The sequence below is a fragment of the Trichosurus vulpecula genome, chromosome 8 (genome assembly GCF_011100635.1).
Source record: "Trichosurus vulpecula isolate mTriVul1 chromosome 8, mTriVul1.pri, whole genome shotgun sequence".
In the NCBI taxonomy this organism is placed as follows: Eukaryota; Metazoa; Chordata; class Mammalia; order Diprotodontia; family Phalangeridae; genus Trichosurus; species Trichosurus vulpecula.
The window spans coordinates 74951586-74972472 of NC_050580.1; the positions used below are offsets into that span (position 1 = coordinate 74951586).

Sequence of the window (20887 nt, forward strand, 5' to 3'; positions counted from 1 at the left end):
GGTCACAAATTTAGTGGCAGCATAAATATTTGAACCAGGTGCTTCTTGGTTCTCTTCCCACTGTACCGTACATACTATAACATATATATATATATATATATATATATATATATATATATATATATATATATATATGTTACTCGGCGATTTGGGGGATTTGAATCATTAGGGGAGGAAGACTTTCTCTTAGTTTCTTTCCCAATGGTAAGCAATGAAACCAGTACACAAAATGGAAGTCACATGGCTTTTTTATTGTGCCCAGGCTGTGATGGCAGTGTTGATCATTGTCCCAGGTTGTTCAGACCCTCGGCGGCATTCATGATTGTGTTGGTCACTTTGTTGGTCACCTCCTTCATAGCTTTTTCTTCAGTTTCCTTTGCAGCTTTGATGACATTTCCAATGGCTTTTGAGGATAAATAGAGGAAGAAGGTATGAGTAAAAGAATATTGTTCAGTCTCTTATTTGTAGTATAGCATAAGACCTAGCAAGTCCCTATGAATTATACCACACAAATTGTCTGTTACTCTGAAATGATGCTGTTAATGATTTTTTCTTTACCAAATGAAACCCAACTAACACCAATGAGAAACTGACACTGTTTCCTTGTCCTATCAAAATCTGTCCACTCAAGTATCCCATAAGTAACTAAGCTTGTAAAGGTTGCCTATATCTCTGGTGCATTTTTTTCTGATTGATTGTTCAAAGTAACATGTTCTCTGGCTATTAAGAAAAACAGCTTAAGACAACCTCATGGATATGAGTAACAAGAAAAAGAAAAATTTTGCCGAAATAAAAGCTGGTGCCATTGAGAAGAAAAGAGAATTTAACTTTATGAGCCCACTTCAGCCATACCACCTTATATCTGGCTTTGCTTATCCTTAAATTATTGAGTTTAGACTTTCTCATACCTTTCTCACCAGCTTCCTTGGCGTGTTCCACTACTTCCTTAACCACCTCCTTGACCACTTCTTCAGCTTTGTGGACTAGAAAGAAGAGAGCACAAAACAGAAATAAGTGGTCCTAAATTCCTACAACTTTGCATAACCCTAATAAATTATAATATGCTAGAATGTATAATAAATATAAATAACCTCTCAGGGAAAGATTTTTATTGACCTTTTGTTTTCAACTAATTCAATATGATTAAATCACAAAGGAGTCCATTTATTGCAAAAATAAGTGAGTCAGCAAGCCCTTGTTCAAGTACCTACTAGGTGCCAGGCACTATGCTAGGTTATGGGGATACAAAGAAAGATAAAAGATAGTCCCTACTCTCAAGGAGTTCATAATCTAATGGAAGAGATGATATGTAAATAGCTATATGCAAACAAGGTCTATATAGTATATATATATGTGTGTGTGTGTGTGAGCATATACATATGTTTATATACATATGTGCATTTACACAGGACATATTGATAAAACATATACAGGATAAATTGAAGGTAATCAATGGAAGGAAGGTATAAGCATTGAGGAAGATATGAATAAGCTTCTTGCAGAAGGTAGGGTTTTAGTTGAGATTTGAAGGAAGCCAGGAAGACTAGGCAATAGAGATAATAAAGGAAAAATTCCAGGCATGGGGACAGACATTGAAAATGCTCCCAGAGTCAGAAGACAGAGCAAAGAGGCCGGTGTCACTGTATTGCCATGGGGGTGTGGTTTGAGAGGGGAGTAATGTAAAAGAAGACTGGAAAAGTAGGAAGGTTGAGGTTATGAAGATTTCATCTTTGATCCTGGAGGTAATAGGGAAGCATGGGAATTTATTGAATGGGGTTTGGGGGATGAGGCAGTAGCATAGTCAGACCTTCACTTTAGGAAGATCCCTTTGATAGATGAATAGAAGATGAGATGTGGCAAGGAGATCAACTAGCCAGCCATTGCAATAGTACAGGTGTGGGAGATGAGGGTCTGCACAGGGTGGTGGCAGTGAAAGAGAGAAGGGGGATTACAGGAGAGATATTATGAAGGCTTTGGCAGCATGTTGCATATGTGGGTGAGAGAAAGTGAGGCATCAAGTAAGCCTGTGTGACTGGAAGGATGGTGTTGCCCTTGACAATACTAGTACATACTTAATAACAGTGAAGTTAGCAAGTGGGGAGGGTAGAGGAAAGGCAAGGAATTCCATTTCGGACATGTTGAGTTTAAGATGTGTATGGGATATCTTTTTCAACATGTCCAATAGGCAATTGGAGATGGAAGTCTGGAGAATAGGAGGTTATAGGTTAGAGACAGATAAAGAGATCTAAGAAAACAATAAATTAAAAATTCCAATGTCAAAGAGACTTCAAAATATTAGAGATCTAATTCTCTTTAGCTCTATGAACAGAACAGTTTTAACAAAACAACCTATGATATAAAATAGCGCCTCCCTACAAATGTTCTTGAGTTTAAATTTTAGAAAGTTGATTCACATCTCAGTTTGCCTGTCTTAGACATTTCCTCTGGATCTTCAGCAATATTCAGAACTTCATCCTCCCTCTTAGTAACAAGTAAGGCATGTCTATCCATAGGTTGTTTGGTAAAAAATCCCTTCCAGGCTCTTTGTCAAACTGGACAGACTATCAATCTCAAATATACTTAAGATACAGAGTTTACATTTCTTTTGACTATTTTGTTTTAGCATGGCCCAATAACTATGAAAATGGTTCACTGCCAGAGATGCTGACTTTTTTTTTTAAAGGCTTATGACAATTAAGTATTGTCAAGCAAAATAAATTCTTATATTGGCCATGATCAAGTCTCAGCTACAGTCCCACCATCTACAAGACTTTCTTAGTCCTCCTTAATCTTAAAGCCTTCCTTCTGAAACTGCCCCCAGTTTATCCCATCTATATCTTGTTTGTACATAATTGTTGGCATGTTGTCTTCCCCTTTAGACTATGAGCTCCTTGAGAGCATGGACTGTTTGTTTGTCTTTCTTTGTATCCCTATCACTTAGCACAGTGCCTGACACATAGTCATAGCCACCTAATAAATTCAAGTTGACTGCCTGACTGATGTCCATCACCCCTCTGTCAGGAGGTCCTATGGAATCATGATGGTCAAGTCATGTTCCTCAGAATTCTCAAGTCTTTCAAGTGGCTTCTTTTTACAAAATTGATATTATAATATAAATTGTTTTCCTGTTTCATACTGCCAGAACTTTAATAACCCCAAAGTTGTTACCTGTTTGGGCAAGGCATTCAACATCATAGTCTCAGTTTTCCTTTCTCTGAAATGAGAATATTACTGGAAATACCCACCTCTGTGCCTTGTTGTGAGGAAAGTAAACATTTTAAAATTTGCTAAATTGTTAAATTTGCTGGAAGGAAAGCTTTGTAAACACTAAAGAAAGCACTACATCCTCTAAGTAAGTATTATTCTGATATTAGAAGGAGGGGAGCTTCTATAGTTTCTTTTTAGAAGTCTAGGGGGCAGGACTGTGAAGAGCATGGGCAGTTTGAGAATGGTGCACATCCCAATTTCAAGTTCCCAGACACCTCTATTTCTTCACTTATTGTGAGGCATTATCCCAGAACTAATAATTAAGTTGGTTTTTTAAAAAAAAAATAACACCTTGAATCGTTGGACCTAGAGCATGTAGAGACTTACTCTGCTTGCTGCCCCTCCCCTCCCCCATCCTCCTATAGAACAGGGAGTAAGGAGAAGTTGCCCAGAGGCAAATTTAGGCTTGTCCTAAGGAAAACCTTTTTAACTATAGAAGGGAGCTATCCAAAAGCATGCTGGGCGGCCTTGGGAGGTAGTGGCTTCTCCTCTCTGGAGGTCTTCAAGCAAAGGCTGGATGAGCACTTATCAAGGGTGCTATAGAAAAAGATTGTGGTTATCTCTCTTTTATCCTGTGTATCTTTTGTCGTTAAGTATTTGTTTGTACGTTCTTTACATGTTGTCTCTCCCATTAGACTCTGAGTTCCTTGAGGACAGGAACTGTTTTCCACCCTGTTTCTTTGCATGTTTAGTCCTTAGCACAGGCTTATTGACTACCTGACTATTAGGAGAAGGAAATCTGTATCTTTGAAAGCCAAATCCCAGGTCCACCCCTCCTCTCCCGCCCCACAAGTAAAACGTTATAAAAAGCAATGAAAAAAGGATTGAAGAGAAATAGAGTGGTCTGCTCATTTCAAAGCTCTTCCATCTGAGACCCATTTGTCTGTTTAAAGAATAATAGAACTCTCGACCTAATTCTTTGGGTGTGCCACACACGCCCGAACCCTGAAGCAGTGATGTACACAGAACAAGGGGTTAAGAGAGCTAGATAAGATGTGGTCAGCCTCCATCAAACCATAGAGCCCAAACCCCTGCACCCTGGGACCCTTTCCAAGAAGCTCTGCCTAGAGCTATGGGAAAATAAAAAAGTAAAAGTTTTTACTGACTCAAAATATGCTTTCCATGCCCATGGAGCAATTCGGAAAGAAAGGAGATATCTGACAGCAAAAAACTCCTCTATCAAACATGCCCTTTTCCATTTACGTTTTGACCTTGCCATAGTGACCTTTAATTCCCTCCAGGGAAATTGTCGTTTCTCTGTGCTCCTATTTGTACCCTTTTCTCTGTATGCCTGTTTGGTCCTTGTTTGCTCAACAACCTTGCTGGGTTTGTCTCCTCCAGGGTTGGAGGCATCAATTTTCAGATGACCGCTCAGGCTATGTACCAACTTCTGATGGAATCCAAGGTCTCTGGCCCACCGGACCTGGCATCAGCCAGGTGCCAAAGTCTGACCCCTTGAATGGGACCCAGAGAGGAAGGGACAGCTCTACACTCCTTGCCAGCAGGAAGCAGTTTCAGAAACCGAGACCTTGCCACTTACCCCAAAAGAATTTGGGTCCTATCTGTTTGAGGGGGGAATGACGGGGTTCGAGCCCAAGCCGAGATCTTTGTCCCTTACCCCAAAAGAATTTGGGTGCCATTTGTCTATGGGCCCTGGAAAACCCCACCTTGAACTCTCCTTGAATCTTCCCACTTGATTTGGCCTTCCCCAGAGACTATAAACTTTTCATTATAGCTCTGCCGGATTCTCTGTTACCCTTAACCTAGCCAGCCCTCCATTGTCTGTTATCTCTAGATCTGCCTTCGGCTACTTCCTACCCTTAATCCCATTCTCTTGGTTCCAGGCATCTGACCTCCTGTCACCCCAGACTACTGGTCACTCCCGTTAAGCTCCTCCTTAGACCCCTCCAACCCCCAGTTACCCCGGACTGTTTGGCCAACCCTAGATCCCTTCCACAGTCTTTCTATATATAAGATCCATCTCGGCCTCCATTAAGGTGCTCAGATTCAGTCTGGCCCACTAATATCATCATTACAAATGTTCAGATTCCTTAAGTGTCTACTCAATATGGCGGATCTTTAATAAACTTTGTTTTTCTTTGGCTGAAAAAAAAAAGAATAGAAAGTATCCCTGATCTTTGTAGATTAAAGACACTACTTCAATTCAAAGCCTGCCTGTCAGTAAGAGGCTTTCTGTTTCATCATAAGGTCCTTTCTTTACCCTACAGCCTCTTCCAGCTCTACCACACAGGGTGGCTTTTTACTTGTCAATCAACTTTTTAATTTGTTCAAATATCCATAGTTAATTAGTTACAGAGGCCAAGTGAAGGGAGGGGGAGAATGTCAGTCATTTCTTCAAGTACAAATCCTTAAAACATCTTCCAAGGTAAAAACAAAATGCCTTTGGATACTTGTTTACAAAACTATCCAAAAAGATTGTTTTTGAACAGAATGTCCATCAAGGTTTTTTTTGGGAAGCCCATGTTACAAATTGGCTGTCATCTTTTAAAGTCATCAAAGGATCTAAGCATCAGCTTGTCCAAAGATGAATACGAGGAAAGAACTTTATAAATTGGGTATATAAAATATAAGCTACTGTTACAGTTATCTCAGATTCTTAGCTATTCACAGGCTGTAAGCAATCACCTCCATCAACCCCTTGATTTTACAAATGAAGAAACGAGCCCAGTCATTTGCCCAAGGTCATGCTCAAGGTGGCTCTAAAAACCAGGTCTCAGCTCCCAACACTTCTTCCCGTGGACCACCATTCCAGGAATGGAAGGCACAAGAATTACAGAGATGCTCTTCTTGGTCTTTCCCTGGCCCACTGCTGGCTACCTTGAGTGCAGCGTCTAGGCACTCTTTAGGCCAGTCATACTCAGGTGGAGCTGTGTGGTCCCTTCTGGTAGGCACCAAGTTCCCAATTAACCAGGGCATCCTCAGCAGGCATTGCTGTTGAACAGGTTTGTGTGGTGACTGGAGGCCAGTCTGAGCAAGTTCTACAATTAGTCTCACAAAAGCATCTTCCTTTTGGAGTCTTGCAATGATTATCTTCAATCTCTCAATGTCTACCAGAGGAGAGGAGCTTTGGAGGAATGGAGGGAATTGGTTGGGGGATTCCTTTGGTTGAGGCCATCATAATTGGCCTGGTCTTTTCCTAAAACCAATTATCATCTCCCCAGGGAGAGCAAGGCCTCTGCAGAGTAACCAGAAAGGCCATTTTAACCTTACCCGATTTAACTCTTCCCCTTCCCTTCCCAACATAGCCCTACCATGGGAAGCAGATGAGAGAGGATGGTCTATGATTTTTTTTTTTTGGTTCTCTTATCGTAATTGAGTAAAGTGAGAGAGATAAAGGTAGTGAATTGATTTGCTAGTTCTTTTTCTTCCAAAGCCATGGAAAAAGGAAAGATAAGAAAATGTCAAATTCAAATCTACAGAATCCTCATCCCAGACAATCAGAGCCATGTTTGTAGCCTCTTCTAGATCACCTTGAAAACACCTTTGTCTCTCTGAAAGCAACCCCAGAGCCTCTTAGACTCCCTAACCCACCCACTTACCTCTCCTCTCCCTGCCCCTTTTAATTGGAGGCACTTTTGGGGGGTAATGTTACTTACCTACTTCTTCAGTAGCGTTCTCAGCCCGGTGGGCCAGACCCTCAGCGGCAAGCTTCCCTATACCTCCAAACATGGTTCTACCTGGTCTATTCCTGAGGAGTGAGATGAATACTGTACACCTGCTTCCTAGCCCTGGCTTTTTATAGGCAGATGTGGGCTCCTCCAAATGTCTATGGGGCAATGGGTGTAACCTTACAGGAGTCAGGAGGATTTGGTGGTGATTAATCCATGAAGCATCAAAGGGGGTGGAGGAAAATATGGAGGCTGATTCCTCAGGGTCTTGAGCAAAGCCCTATCCCAAGGGAAGTGCCCCTCTACTCATGGTAAGTGTATGTTCACAATTTATGCATTAGGCACTGTACTAGGTGCCAGGACCTTCACACTCAGCACAGGCATGAATATGTCCTCTAAATATCTCTGTGGGAATGGATTTCAGAACTGAATCCAGGGGCATCAAGGTGATGTAGTGGATAGAGCTAGTACTAGCCCTGGAGTTAGGAGGATTGGAGTTCAAATCTGGCCTCAAGACATTGACTAGCTGTGTGACCCTGGGCAAGTCACTTAACCCCGATTGCTTAAAAAAAACCCCAAACAAACAACAACAACAACAAAAAAAAACGAACCCAACTTCTCCCTTCTTCTTATCTCTGCTCTACATGGCTGCTAAATTGATATTGCTAATTCACAGGGATGACCATGTCTCAGACAAATTATGGATATTGGCATTTGAAGCCCTTCATTCTGACTCCCCTTTACTCTATATTTCTCCCAAGCCTGACCTACAGGTCACGTATTCCTCCATAACAACATCCTGTCTCTCACCTTTGCTCAGGCTGTCTCCCTTGCCTGGAGTGTTCTTCCTCACCTTGGAATCCTGAACCCCTTCAGTCAAAATTCCATCTTCTCCAAGGCCTTTCTGAGTCTCCCCAATCATACCACCACCACCAGTTGCTTTGTATTAATTTGTATCTTTTTTATCTCCACTGAATATAAACCCCTTGAGGGCAGGAACTGTTCATTTTTTTTTTTTTTACCTTTTTATCCCTAGAATCCAACATAGTGTTTGGCACATACGAAGTATTTAGTAACTACTTACTGCTGAATTTCTTAACCTCTGGGTTGTTGCAAATGGTACTCAAATGCATATATATCTACTCCAAGGCCATATGCTAATCATTTATTTCATCATGTATTTTCTTAAATAACAGGTACCGAAAGTATAATTGCTATCAATTGGATAATGTGTGAATTTTTTTTTAATAAGAAAAATGTTGGAAATCACTGCCCTAAAGGTGTTTCAGGAATTCACCAGCAAAAGGAAGGTGAATAAAGGAAGAGTTTGGAGACAGGGACTTCATGCCTTTGAGATCCTCCTACTTAATTTATGCTCTCTGCCTAGATGCAAAGCTGATCTTGGCATAACTCATTACCTATTGATAATCTGGAGGTGCTGGGGTGAAGCCAACTGATGTATAATTTACCAGTCTCTGTCTTTGCCCTCTTTTTTCGGGATTGGTGGCACATGGGTTTTGTTCCCACATACAGGGACCTCTACAAGTTGTACAATGTTAAGGAGCTCTAAGGACCCCTGTCTTTGGCTGTGTGGGACCTCTGAAAAGACTGCCGGCTGCTTCTCTCCTGACCATTACCCTTGCTTGCTACCCCCCCTACCCATAGACCCCTCAGCCGGTCCCAGTCTCTACTCTCCTTGTCTGGTGAGCTTCTCTCTTCGATGATAATGGCTCTGCCATCCTCTATAAGTTCTCCAGAGCTACCAAAGTACACGTACACTAAAGAGCTCTGCCATCCTCTATAAGTTCTCCAGAGCTACCAAAGTACACATACACTAAAGGGAAAGGGATGCTTTCTGTCCAAATGAAATATTATTGATACCTCCTTCCTAAGTCCTTAGTAATCATCTGGGAAAACTCCCTTATTTCTTGTGTGAAGAAGCTGAGATCTAGAAATACAGTGACTTTCACAAGGTCGCCTAGGGAATAACGAGCAAAGCCAAAATCATAGGATCATTCAGTTCCTGGGACTCCAAATCTGTTTCTTTCTCCATCATGCCATGTTGTATATATCAAGCTCCTCATTTTACCGATAAGGAAACCACCCCAAAGAGGTTACCTAGAATCTTTGAGTAGAAAGGGACCCCAGAGGCCTGGTACCTGAACAAGAATACCCTTTGTTACCCAGGTTTTGTTTGAAGACTCCAGATCTAGAGTCAGGAAGACCTGAGTTCAAATCCCACATCACACACTTACCAGCTACATGATTCTGGTCCAATCACTTAACCTCCCTGAACCCCAGTCTTCTCAACTGAAAAATGAGGGTAAGAGCACAGACTCACAGAGGAGTCGGGATGGGCAAATGAAATGAAGTTTGTAAAGTATTTTTTAGACCTTAAAACACTGATACGTGTGGGGATAGAGACAAGGCTTGAACCTGTGATTTCATTGATATGGGGGCCTCCTGGATGAGGAAATTCCCTGTATTAATGTAGAAGAACACCTTTTCTGCAACTGAATGCTACCTAAAACTCTGAGAGGTCTAGTGACTTGCCCAGGGTCACTCAGACAACATGTGGCAGAGTTAGCACTAGATACCAGGTCTCCTGATTCTGTGTGTGTATGTGTGTGTGTGTGTGTGTGTGTGTGTGTGTGTGTGATTCCAATATTGGGTGAATAGGAGCTTACGATAAGCCAGTCTCTTAGTCATCCCAAGTTTAAAAATGTGTCCTATAACCAGGACATCCTCATCAAAGTCACGTTAGATCATAGGCTTAGAGCTAGACAGGACCTCAGAGAACATCTAATTCAACCCTTTAATTTACAGATGTGGTAACACCCAGGCTCAGAGAGGTGAGGTCACTTGCCCACAGTCTCAGAATAAGTAGCATTGTCAGGATCTGAATCCAGGTCCCCTCACTACAAATCCAGTCCTCATTTCACTGAACTGCTCTATCTCCAAGGGGGCAAAGCAGCTGAGACATCTTAATACACACATGGAAAAAAAAATAGTTCACATTTCCATAGCATTTTAGTTTTCAAAGGGTTTTGGTCACCGTAGACCTTTGAGGTAGGTAGTAGGAGTTGTTGTCACTCCTTTTTTGCATTTGAGGAAACCTATAATCTCAGAGAGATTATAGGACTTGTCACAACATACGGTCATATGGATAGTTCACACCGGAGTTGGGATGCCAAGTTCAGGCCACCTTGACTATGACAACATTAGACCATAGAAACCACCCTCATTATCCATGGGGTCATAGATTTACAGCCGGAAGGGGCCTTAGAGGTCACTGAGACCAACCCTTTGCTTTACAGCTGAGGAAAATGAAGCCCAGAGAGCTTATGACTTGCCCAGCTAGTAAGTGTCTGAGGCAGGATTCTAATTCAGGCCTTCCTGATTCCAAGTGTAGCATTCTACTTCCTACAGAAGGCTGCCTTTCCATTCAACCCGAACTTCTAACCCTATGTCACCATCAAGGAACAGGATATAAGACAGTAGTGTTACACTCAAACAGAAATAAAAGCCACTAAATTGTACATAAGGATCCTGGCTGGCCATATGTTACTTAGAAAAATACATATTACCATTTTCTATGTTCTATTGTATTTTTGTGTATTTTGTTAAGTATTTTCCAATTACGTTTTAATCTGGTTCTGTCCTCACTTAAGGATATTGCCACTGGATATTTGGCACCTCTAATGTAAGACACCGTGGTTGTCTTCCTTGATGTCAGTCTCAGAGGGTGGAAACATTTCCCAAGCATCCTATTCCCCTGATAACCCCACACAGTGACTTAGAAAGTCACAATGTAAGGAGCCAGGCTAAATCAGAGATGAGTCACAGGTATCATACTTTATGATATGAGACTGCTGCTGGAGATGCATGGGGCTCCTAGACAGTGAGATGTCCCAAAAGGCATTGAATTCTTGGCCAAAGAGCAACTTCTGCCTAAGGCAAGAGATATCACTCCACTAAGGAAGGATTCTCTGGGACCAGAAAAAACTGAAACAAGGATGTAGAGCCAAGTATGCCTCAAAAAATATAAGCAACACAGCACCATAGCCTCTAGAAGAATATGGGCTATGGCTAAACCATGGGATGAGACACTATTCTAGAAAATTATGGTTCCTAAAGTCAAGCTGCTATCATTTTGAGGTTTCTGGGTTTGGACAAGAGAAAACATGAGAGAGACAGCTGATGATGGCTGCTGACAGCCAGCATCACAATGCCCGGGGCTTCTAATCACCAACTTGGAAAAGAATAAACTTTAATTAGACTCTCTCCAGCTTAGGGAAGAAGGATAAAATTCTCCTCCTATTTGCCCAACCCCTCTCCACTGGAACATCTCCTTAGGGCCCTGAGTTAGTGTATGTGTATATACGGTGAGGGGTGGGAATGGAGAGTTGGGGAGGCAGGGAAGAGAATTAACTATTCCCTCACCCAGTTAGCCCCTTTTCACTCTTATGATCATCATCTGATAAAACTAGGAGATGGCAGCTGACAGACACAACCAAGTCCCATGCTGGCTCTGCCAGTAAAAGATGGGGCAGCCTCTGGCATGTGACCCATTCCCCATGATGCCATCCTGCCTCAGCAGGGTGTGGAGCAGGGTAATTAGTATTTATATTAGACCTGGTTACCCAAGGAAGAAAGGTGCTATTAAGATGCATTGTATCATTAATGCCAATGCTATGAAGAAAAAAAAATCCACACATGTTTACAGGCCAAAGAGCTGGGGTTGGAGCATAGAGAGGGGTTAAAAGTGGCAAGAATGATGGAGGTAGCCTGTGGGGAGGTCACCCCAGGGGTAACACATCCCGGGAGGTGTCAGATGTGTCCTGGCCTTCTGCAGAAAAAGCTTATATCCAGGGAAGCTAATAGATAGGGCTGGGGGAATGCTCAGAGGTAGCCACACTGACTGAGTGAATTTTTGTTTTCGTGGACCGGAATGTTTAAAAACATTCTGTTGACCCAGCTATAAAATTCTGGGCAATGGTCCTTAAGAGGGATCAGTCAACTGGGTTGGGAAGGGATGCTGACGCATGCCTTAATCAGTCAAAAACCACTGACTGAGCAGTACAGCAGGTAAAGCCCATTTTCCTGTGATACAGTTCAAGGAGCCAGTCAATATTTTGGGCAAATAGAATCATGAAATGGAATCTTCCCCTTAGCTAAAATGAGTCCCAGTGGTGATGTAAATCACCAAAGATACAAAATGAAACTTGAGTGTTCGGGACTCAAACTCATGAATGCTGGGATTTGTTTGTTTGTTTGCTTGTTTTGAGGGGAACAGAGTATTTTGGCTAAAAACTCCAAACTCTTCATCTGGCTCTCATAGGACCTCCTCTTTTGACCAGTATTCCTCATTGTTCACTCTCACTCCAGCCAGACTAGTGAGACCCCCCTCCTCGCTGTCCCTGCCTCCCGCCCCCAACCTGTAATTCTCATTTCTGTCTTGAACTCTCTTCCTCATGCAGTCAAATCTCTAGGTCCCTGCTTTCTTTCAGGGACAGCTAGGTGGCCTGGAGTGAACAGAGTGCCAGGCCTGGAATCAGGAAGACCTAAAGTCAAATCCAATTTCAGATACTTACTAGCTGTGTGACCCTGGGCGAAACCACTTAATCTCTGTTAGCCTCAGTTTCCTGGTCTGTAAAGTAGGACTAATAACATAGCACCTACTCCTCAGGATTGTTGTAAGGACATTATGACTGTAAAACACCTGGTACAAAGTAAGCCATATGTATCGTCATCACTATTATCTCTTCAATATATTTTCTTCCAGTCTGTGGAAACCCTAATTCTGGAATGCCACCTTGTGACAAGCTAAGCAATCTCCACCCAAATCCTACCCTTAGCCTTTAACACCTAGCTCCATTCTTCCGTCTACGAAACCGGGCTCCCCTGACCTCCCCTGAACTCCGCAGGCAATCGTGCCTTCCCGCTTTTGAATGCTTATAGTACTCCATCTGAAAAATTAACCTGACACTAGTCTCTAGAGCCTTTTTATTGTCTAACTCTTTGTGTATTTTTATACTATTTCCCTAAATAAATTGTAAGTTCCTTAAGACCGAAGACCAAAAATTATACTCATAATTGTGGACCTTTGCCACCCAGTACCTAGCACAGGGTTGAATCCTTAGAAGGCATTGATTCCATAGACACATATTGATTAATGGATTAATTAAATCCATTAGAGAAAATGTTAGATATTAATTTCTATTTTTAGACGTATGCAGAAGCCTATGTATTTCTAGTAGGGCTTAATCTTTAGATACCCAGGGTACTACTGCTACCAGAGCTCTAGATTTTAAAGTCATCATTGGCATGTGCTCTAAATGTGAATATCTCCCAAACACCTTCTACAAAATTCATCATTTTGTTTATTCTGCTCAGCTCTAGGCAGAGACAACCAGACACTGGAAGCCACCAAGTAAAGCCTGGTTGAGCCCTTTCTGTGGTGGAAATAGAGGAAATTCCTTTTCTGGTGGGGATTGGGTTAGATTATGTTAGACATTCCTTCTAACTCCAAGATTCAGCCGTCTTTCTAAATCTGCCGGTTGATCTGGTAGCTTTTGAACAACCTGAAGCAGTTTTTATTTGAATGACGTGGCAGCCCACCTCAAGATCTGTGTAGGGGACCACCCTGTAAGGAAACAAAATAATGTAGAGAATGTTCAGATTGGGTTTACCAAAGGCACTAAACCCTGCAGGAAGTGTTCTACTTCAGGGTCCTGACCCAACATTTCCTACATTCAAAGCATTTATTTAGTGCCTGCTGTGTGTAATGCACAGAGCTAGAAGCTCAGGCTACAAAGATGAAAACAAAAACACTCCCTCCTTGAATTCCACTGATCGGAGCCACCGTTTCCACCTCACAATGAGGGGAAGAGGGAGGAGGCAGCTCCGGAGGTGAACTCTGAAGGAAGTGAAGGATGCTGAGGGAATGTATCTCAGGCACCAGAGACAGCCTGTGGGAAGGCATGGACATGAGATGGCATGCTGTGTTTGAAGAGCAGCAAGTATGCCAATTCAGCTACAATTGAGGGTTAATGAGGCTGGATAGGCAGCCTGGAGCTGGACTGGGAAGGGCTTTCCATGTGAGGCTGTGAAATTTGTATTGTTTCCTAAAGGCAACAGGCATCTACGCAAGATTGTAGAGCAGGAGAGTGACATAGTCAGATTTATGTTTTGGGAAGATAAGCATGAGACTGGGTTTTCACTGAGGTAAAATTCAACAATTTTGCCTCTAAATAATCTCTCTTCTAGGACCAGTCCACATCATTCTAAACAACAGGACCACACAAAAGTCTCTGATCTTTGCATCCGGTGCCCAGAAACCAATTGGTATTCTCTTCCAGCTTCAAAACTGATGATGCCGAACTCATGATGTTGCATTTTACACCAAATTACCGTTCCCAAGAAATCTCCAGGCTCCCATCTTATGAACAGAGCTGAAGTAACAAAAGCACCCTGAGGCTAATGAACATTTCATACCCTTCCCTGTTCCTGGCAATTGGCTCTAACTGCTTTTTTACACTTGCAAGTTGGTGAGCAATTTAGTGGCCCATGAAGTCCCCTGCAAAGCCTTATCTTATAAATTTCATAGTACCACAGTACTTCTAGAAACAACAGAGGCAACTTTCACTGAGTAGGGGAAGGGTAATTTTATCATTATTATTATATATGTATATGTATGTATATTTTTCTAGATATAGATATAGGTCACTGTTAATTTTATAGTCCCCTGCAAAGCCTTATCTTATAAATTTCATAGTACCACGGTACTTCTAGAAACAACAGAGACAATTTTCCCTGAGTAGGGGAAGGGTCATTTTATTCCACGTATCACTGTTGAGGCCAAATTACAATGAAGTTCTTTCATTAGTGGTTACTAAACTCCTTGGGATAGATACTAAAACAGATCTGGGTTATACTGAATTCAGAGCCCTGACAGATAGGTCATATCAGAGGCAAGGTCTTAGTATATAGGTAAAAAAGGTTAAGGTCTCCCTCCAGTTTCTTACCCCTCCTTCAATTTAAGTAAAATAAGGTTTCTGGTCATTTGAGAAATAATAAAGCCCCTTAGAAGGTAGCCTTTATATGCAACATAGGGGAATACATGTAAGCAGATGCCAATGTAGCAGTATAAGCAGGACAGTGGGAATGAAGAGGACTAGGGGAGTCCCTTACTCGGCAAATATCCTCAGCACTAACATGCTGAAGGTGGAAATGGGTATAGGGGAGCAATAGAGGTACCCAACAAAGAAATCCAAAAGGGAATGCACTGAAAAGCAATCCTCTCTTCCCTTTTTGTCCCATGTTGGCTCCGATCTACTCTAAAAGGCTTATCTCACTTAGTCTAAGTGATTTTTTATTTGTTTCAGGTTATTAATCCTTTTCTCTTTTTAATAATCTCTCCTGTAAATCAGCTTCAAGTTGGTTAATCAACAATAACAGAGTGACTAAAAAAAAAAATTCCCTCCCCTGGGAATTTTGCCTTCTCTTCCCACGCCTCTCACTAGGGGCCCGATGGATGTATGTTTCCATTTCCCGGACTGACCAGTTTCCCCCACCTCTATCCATGATGCTATGATTGATAACACAACAAATGTTAGTGGTTACTAATTTCTTTTATACAAAGGGGAGTAGACAATGTCATTACAGGGGAGAGAGTTCTAGGGTGGTGAGGGTACAGTTTGTTGTCTATTCAGTGACCAGCATCAGGCATTTCTGACTGTAGGAGCTGAAAATGGTTTTTCTGTTTGGATTACCTTGCCCATTGTGGGAAACAGGGAGATATAAACTTGGAAGGATTATTCAGCTAGAAGGGTAGTGTCTTTTCCCATCCAGGAGGCAGGAAAGAAGGGAAAATGTCTCTGGGGGGCTCTTGGGTTATCTCATCCATCATTGATTGTCCTTACTGGTAGAGCAAACATCTTCATCGACCTCAGCAGCTGTAACCTAGAAGCTTATCATAGCCTTCCTCAAGGGAAGAACTGAGATGCCACAACTCCTCTGCCTGTCATAGAGTCAAGATGGAGGATGCCAGAAGAAATCAAATTCTATTCCTTATTCTCCACTTCCTGGTGTCTCATGGCTCCCCAGTTCCATAATGGTAGTGTTGGTAGATTCTGGGGAAGCGTTTTTCATTTCCACGGACATTCTGACACAGAGTGAACTAAATCGTTCCCAACTATGTCCTGCTTCAACATGTAAGTACACACACACACACACACACATTTCCATTCATTCATACATAGAGAGCAAGAGTGCCTCTAATACTTCATCCCTGGGCTCCAGCATCTGCTCAAGCATTCCTGGGAACTTGAGGATGGTCACCTGATCTCATGTAGTGGTTCAGGTGAAATCTTCTCCAATTACCTACTATGACCAGGAGCATCTCCTTAAGAGGCAGTCATACCCTATGTGGGCCTTTCAGATCTGAGGTCATCCATAGAGTGATGTTGACTCTTGAGAATGGGGTAGTCAAAGGATCCAACCATTGCATGAATTCTCAGGGACCTGTGATGTCCATTTTTCCACAGTCCTGGAACCCGATGCCCAGGAAAGTGCACGTGTCCCCATCCCCACCTCCTCCCACCACTATCCCATCAATCTCCCATTCTTCTTTCCTCTCTTTTATTTCCCTTTTGTCTCAATGCCCCCTTCCTAACCTCCCCTCTTTTTCTTTCTTTTCTTTCTTTCTTTCTTTCTTTCTTTCTTTCTTTCTTTCTTTCTTTCTTTCTTTCTTTCTTTCTTTCTTTCCTTCCTTCCTTCTTTCCTTCCTTCCTTCCTTCCTTCTTTCTTTCTTTTTTTCTTTCTTTCTTTCAAGGCTGTTTGGGAGATGACATTTGAGTTGGGCCTTAAAAGATGGCTCATAGGATCGTAGATCCCAAACAAACATAGGATCTCAGAGGCATCTACTCCAACTGGCTCAGTCTACAGATGAGGAAAATACAGGTTAAACAACTTGTGTGTGGCCACAAAAATGATGAACATCAAAGGCAGGATTTGAAACTAAGTCCTCTGTCTCCAACGTCAGTGTTTTTTTCCACTGTGACTTGATGCTGGCTGGAATTTAGTAGGAGTGAAGAATGAAGGTGGACATTCTAGGCATAGGAAACAGTAAAGAAAGGCAAGGAGGCAGTAGGTTACTGGTACGTTTAGGAATCAGGTAGTAATGCAACTTGGGGTTTTTAATTATATTTTTAAAAATTCTGAACTTAATAAACAACAAATAAAGTTAACATTTTCGTATATGTAATAGAACAGAAAAAGAGGATTGTACTTGAAATTGGAAATATCTATTATGTATAGCTTACTTTTCTTTTTCAATAGATATATATTCTTTTAAAAATATATATGAGAGCATAGCTTTCAAAGCTGTCATGCTTGTCTACTTTCTAGCTATCCTTCTGTTCTCTTCTGTTCATTAAAATTTTTTTCAATGACTTTCTTCTCCACATTTTTTTCTTTTCTTCCTTCCTTCCTTCCTTCCTCTCTTCTTTCTTTTATTTTCTTTCTTTCTTTCTTACAATGATATCCCTTGATCCCCCTTCCTCCTCCTAGCTACTTCCCTCAACTTGAAAAAGAACAAACCCCTTGTAACAAATGATATGCATAGTCAAGCAAAACAAATTCCCACATTGGTGTGGAGTAGTCCAGTTTGGCTGGCAGGTAGAGGTCACAGAGGGTAGTCATAGAACTGAAGGCCAGAAAGGTGAGATGGAGCCAGGTTCCAGAGGACCTTCCAAGCCAAGGAATGGAGTTTGGAACTGACTTTGTGGGCAGTAGTCACTGGAGTTAATTAATTCAAGGTGACACATCCCAATGCATAAGTAAAGACTATTAGTCTGGTTAGGCTATGAAGGAAGGATTAGGTGGGGAAAGAGAAGAAGTGGGAAGATATTGGAGTCTATTGCAATTATCTGGGCAAGTGGCTGTGGGGGCTTGTACTAATGTAATGGCAGTGGGGCTGGAGAGGAGAGAATGAATAGAAGAGATAGAGGGATAAACTGGGCAAGACTTGGTAATAGATTGGATACAAAAAGTGAGGGAGGAGAAAAAGTCGGAGATATTACAGAAGCTAAGAACAGGGGAGACAGGGTGAGTGGTAATGTCACAGGCTGAAACACTGAAGTTTTATAAAAGGGACCTGTTGTACTAAATGACCTCCAAGGTCCTGTCCAACTCTTAGATTCTTTGCTAGGTTTTTCAGAAGGTCTAATTCCCGAGGAAGAGGGAATTGGAGAGCTACCTAGAGGAAAGTTTACCATATGCCTGCATAGATAAGGAAGGAAATAAGCATTTATTAAGTGTTTACTAGCTGCCTGGCACTGTCCTAAGTACTTTAAAATTATCTCATTTAACCCTCACAGCAACTCTGGGAGGTAGGTCCTATTGTTGCTCCATTTTACGGTTGAGGAAAGTGAGACAGACAGGTGTTAAGTGATATGAAGGATCACACAGCTAGTAAGTGTCTGAGGTTGGATTTGCACTCAGGTCTTCCTGACTCCAGTTCCAGGGCTCTGTCTGGCTTAGCCATCTACTTTATGGAAGAGGAGGCTGAAATAAGATCATACTCAGGGAAGCAGTAGAAAGCTGCAGTTGGAATCCAGACTTTAGGAGCTGCAGCCTCAGATTCTGTCCCCTCTGGGAGGGAGAATCTGTCTCATGACCTGGTTTGTAGGCAAACCAGGTTTGATTAGTTGAAGTTTTGGAGAAAGGGCCCTTTGAACATAGTGTGCATTTGTCAACCTCCTGGCTCATTAGACAATGGTAATTGAGTGCTTTCTGTGTATGGGGCTCTGTCCTTGGCGGGGAGGGGGTGGGGGTGGGGATAGAAAGAAAGAGGTCACTTAGAATCCAATGGGCATCATGAGCTGGAAACTAGAATTCCAGCTGGGTATTGCCACAGATGGAAAAGCAGAGCAATTGGTCTGCAGAATCAGGATTAGAATGCAGGCTCCATGACCCTAACTCTATAGTCCTTGAAGTGGACATTTGATCATCTCTTGCCCTACCTCTCCCTGCTTCACTTTTGCCCTGCGTGAATTTTAACACCTCCAAAGGAAGAGTTTAGGGTTTGTCACTTGGAGCAAAAGACAAGCCTTATGAAGTCCAAGTTGATTCCTCATAATTTAGAGGAGAAAGGTTCTGGGAAACTAATTAGTTCATCACTGTCCACCCAGTTGATGGTGTAAATACCTTGGTAATTTAGGAAATTAGCCTGCCCTGGTAGGCATGTCCTTGTACATGTGTCTGGAATTAAAATATCAGAGTAACAAGTGGCAAGAGGACCTGAGCCAAGAATGTTTTCAAACCCTGACCTTGGGGCTCCAAAGCTGCACCAGCTGACAGCTGAGAGGGTCCAAGGCAGGTGTAAGCAATTCAATCACTCACCATCTCTGGAAGCCAAAGATGGAAACAAGCTGCCATTCCTTAGACAGAACAGCTAATGCCCAGGAATGATGGGGAAAAAGATGGTTCTGTCCATAAAGCAGGATGTAGGGGTGGGGAGTAGGGAAGGACTGAGATTGGGAGTGTGGGCAAGAAAAAAAGGAGCTATCCCTCCTTATCTGAATCACAATCTGTTGTCTTCTCACTTCTCCTCCCTTGAAATCCCACACTTGACTTCAGAAAGTGACTTCCAATCCCTCAGCCCCTTAGTTCTTTCCCAGGTCTTCACTCTCGCATTGGCTACATTCTCCTTCCCTCCCCATCTTCACCCCTTAGCGAACCATTTCAACTCTACATTGTCTTCTTCTCCTGAGTCCCTGGTTCCCCTATCTTATTGATAATCTTTCTCTGGCCAAGCCTCAGACCCGGATTGTTCCCACCTTCTGCTACCTTCACTCCTACTCAAGCGCTACCAAATGAAGCTGGAAGAGATCACAAAATTGTGCCAGCTGGTTCCGCTGCAAATTTCTATTACATAATCCCACCTGGCCATCACTGCAGCAAGTCCTTTCACTGAGTCACTAGCCCATTCACCAGAGTGGTTTTTCCAAACCTTTTCACCCTTCAAATTTCCCATAGCTTGCCCTCCCTCTCACCTGAGAAATGCCTCATACTTCATTGAAAAAACTGAGGTCATTGCTCTTCCTTCTTCCCAACCCCCCACTTAATGAACTCCATTGGCTCCTTATCTCTTCCAGGATCATATGTAAAATCCTGTGTTTACCTTTCACATTCCTTCATAACTTGTCTTCCACCCCGATCTTTCCAGTCTTCTTATACCTTGAGCCCCTTCCCCCATACTCTGCACCTCCTCACTGTCCTTCACGTGACACACCATCTTCCAACTCTATGCATTCTCTCCCTCCTAGACCCTGCCTCTTGGCTTCCCCGGCTTCCTTCAAGTCTCAGCTAAAATCCTACCTTCTAGAGGAAGCCTTTCAAGATCCCCCTTAATGCCAGTGCCTTCCCTCAGTTGGTTATGGCCCATTCATCCTGTATCACTTCTTTGTACGTAATTACAATTGTCTCCTTTGAGATCGGAGACTAGCTTTTGCCTTTCTTCACATCCCCAGGCCTTAGCGCAGTGTCTGGCCCATAGTGGGCAGTTAATAAATCTCTATTGACTAACTGTTGGACTGACTGTGGGACTGAGTATTGGACTTGGGAAGTTCTTGACTTTGTTGCTGGTAACCTGTCTTCAGACTTGGAGTTTAGGGGAACTCGTATTCTATGAGACTAGTTAGAAAGTCAACTCAATGAGATATAAGAGACCGCCCTATTTTGTAAGCCCTGAGTTTAGTCTAGAGTCTAATGACATATTGTACATGTATTTACACAAACACACAGTCACACCTAGAGTACAACAGCCTCCAACAAATACAATATTTGTACCGTTGTTGCCGGAAACGCTGCGGGTGGATGACAATGTACGCTTGAGTAATAGGAGCCGGCCCTTTTTGTTCTAAGTGAGTCTGAACTCTGAGATTCGGGACTGGTCTGATTATTAGCCAAAGTGTAGGCTTTTGCCC

General features: G+C 42.4%; 1 protein-coding gene across 1 annotated transcript; it reads right to left on the bottom strand.

Annotated features, from left to right (window-relative positions):
* Positions 1–281: 281 nt before the first annotated feature.
* On the bottom strand, positions 282–6957 carry LOC118828094 (protein FAM25A-like). Its single transcript, XM_036734501.1, has 3 exons — positions 6885–6957; positions 909–983; positions 282–403 (listed from the first exon to the last, which is right to left on the bottom strand). Exons 1-3 carry the CDS (start codon positions 6955–6957, stop codon positions 282–284), a joined length of 270 nt encoding a protein of 89 aa, XP_036590396.1.
* Between the last annotated feature and the right edge of the window lie 13930 nt (positions 6958–20887).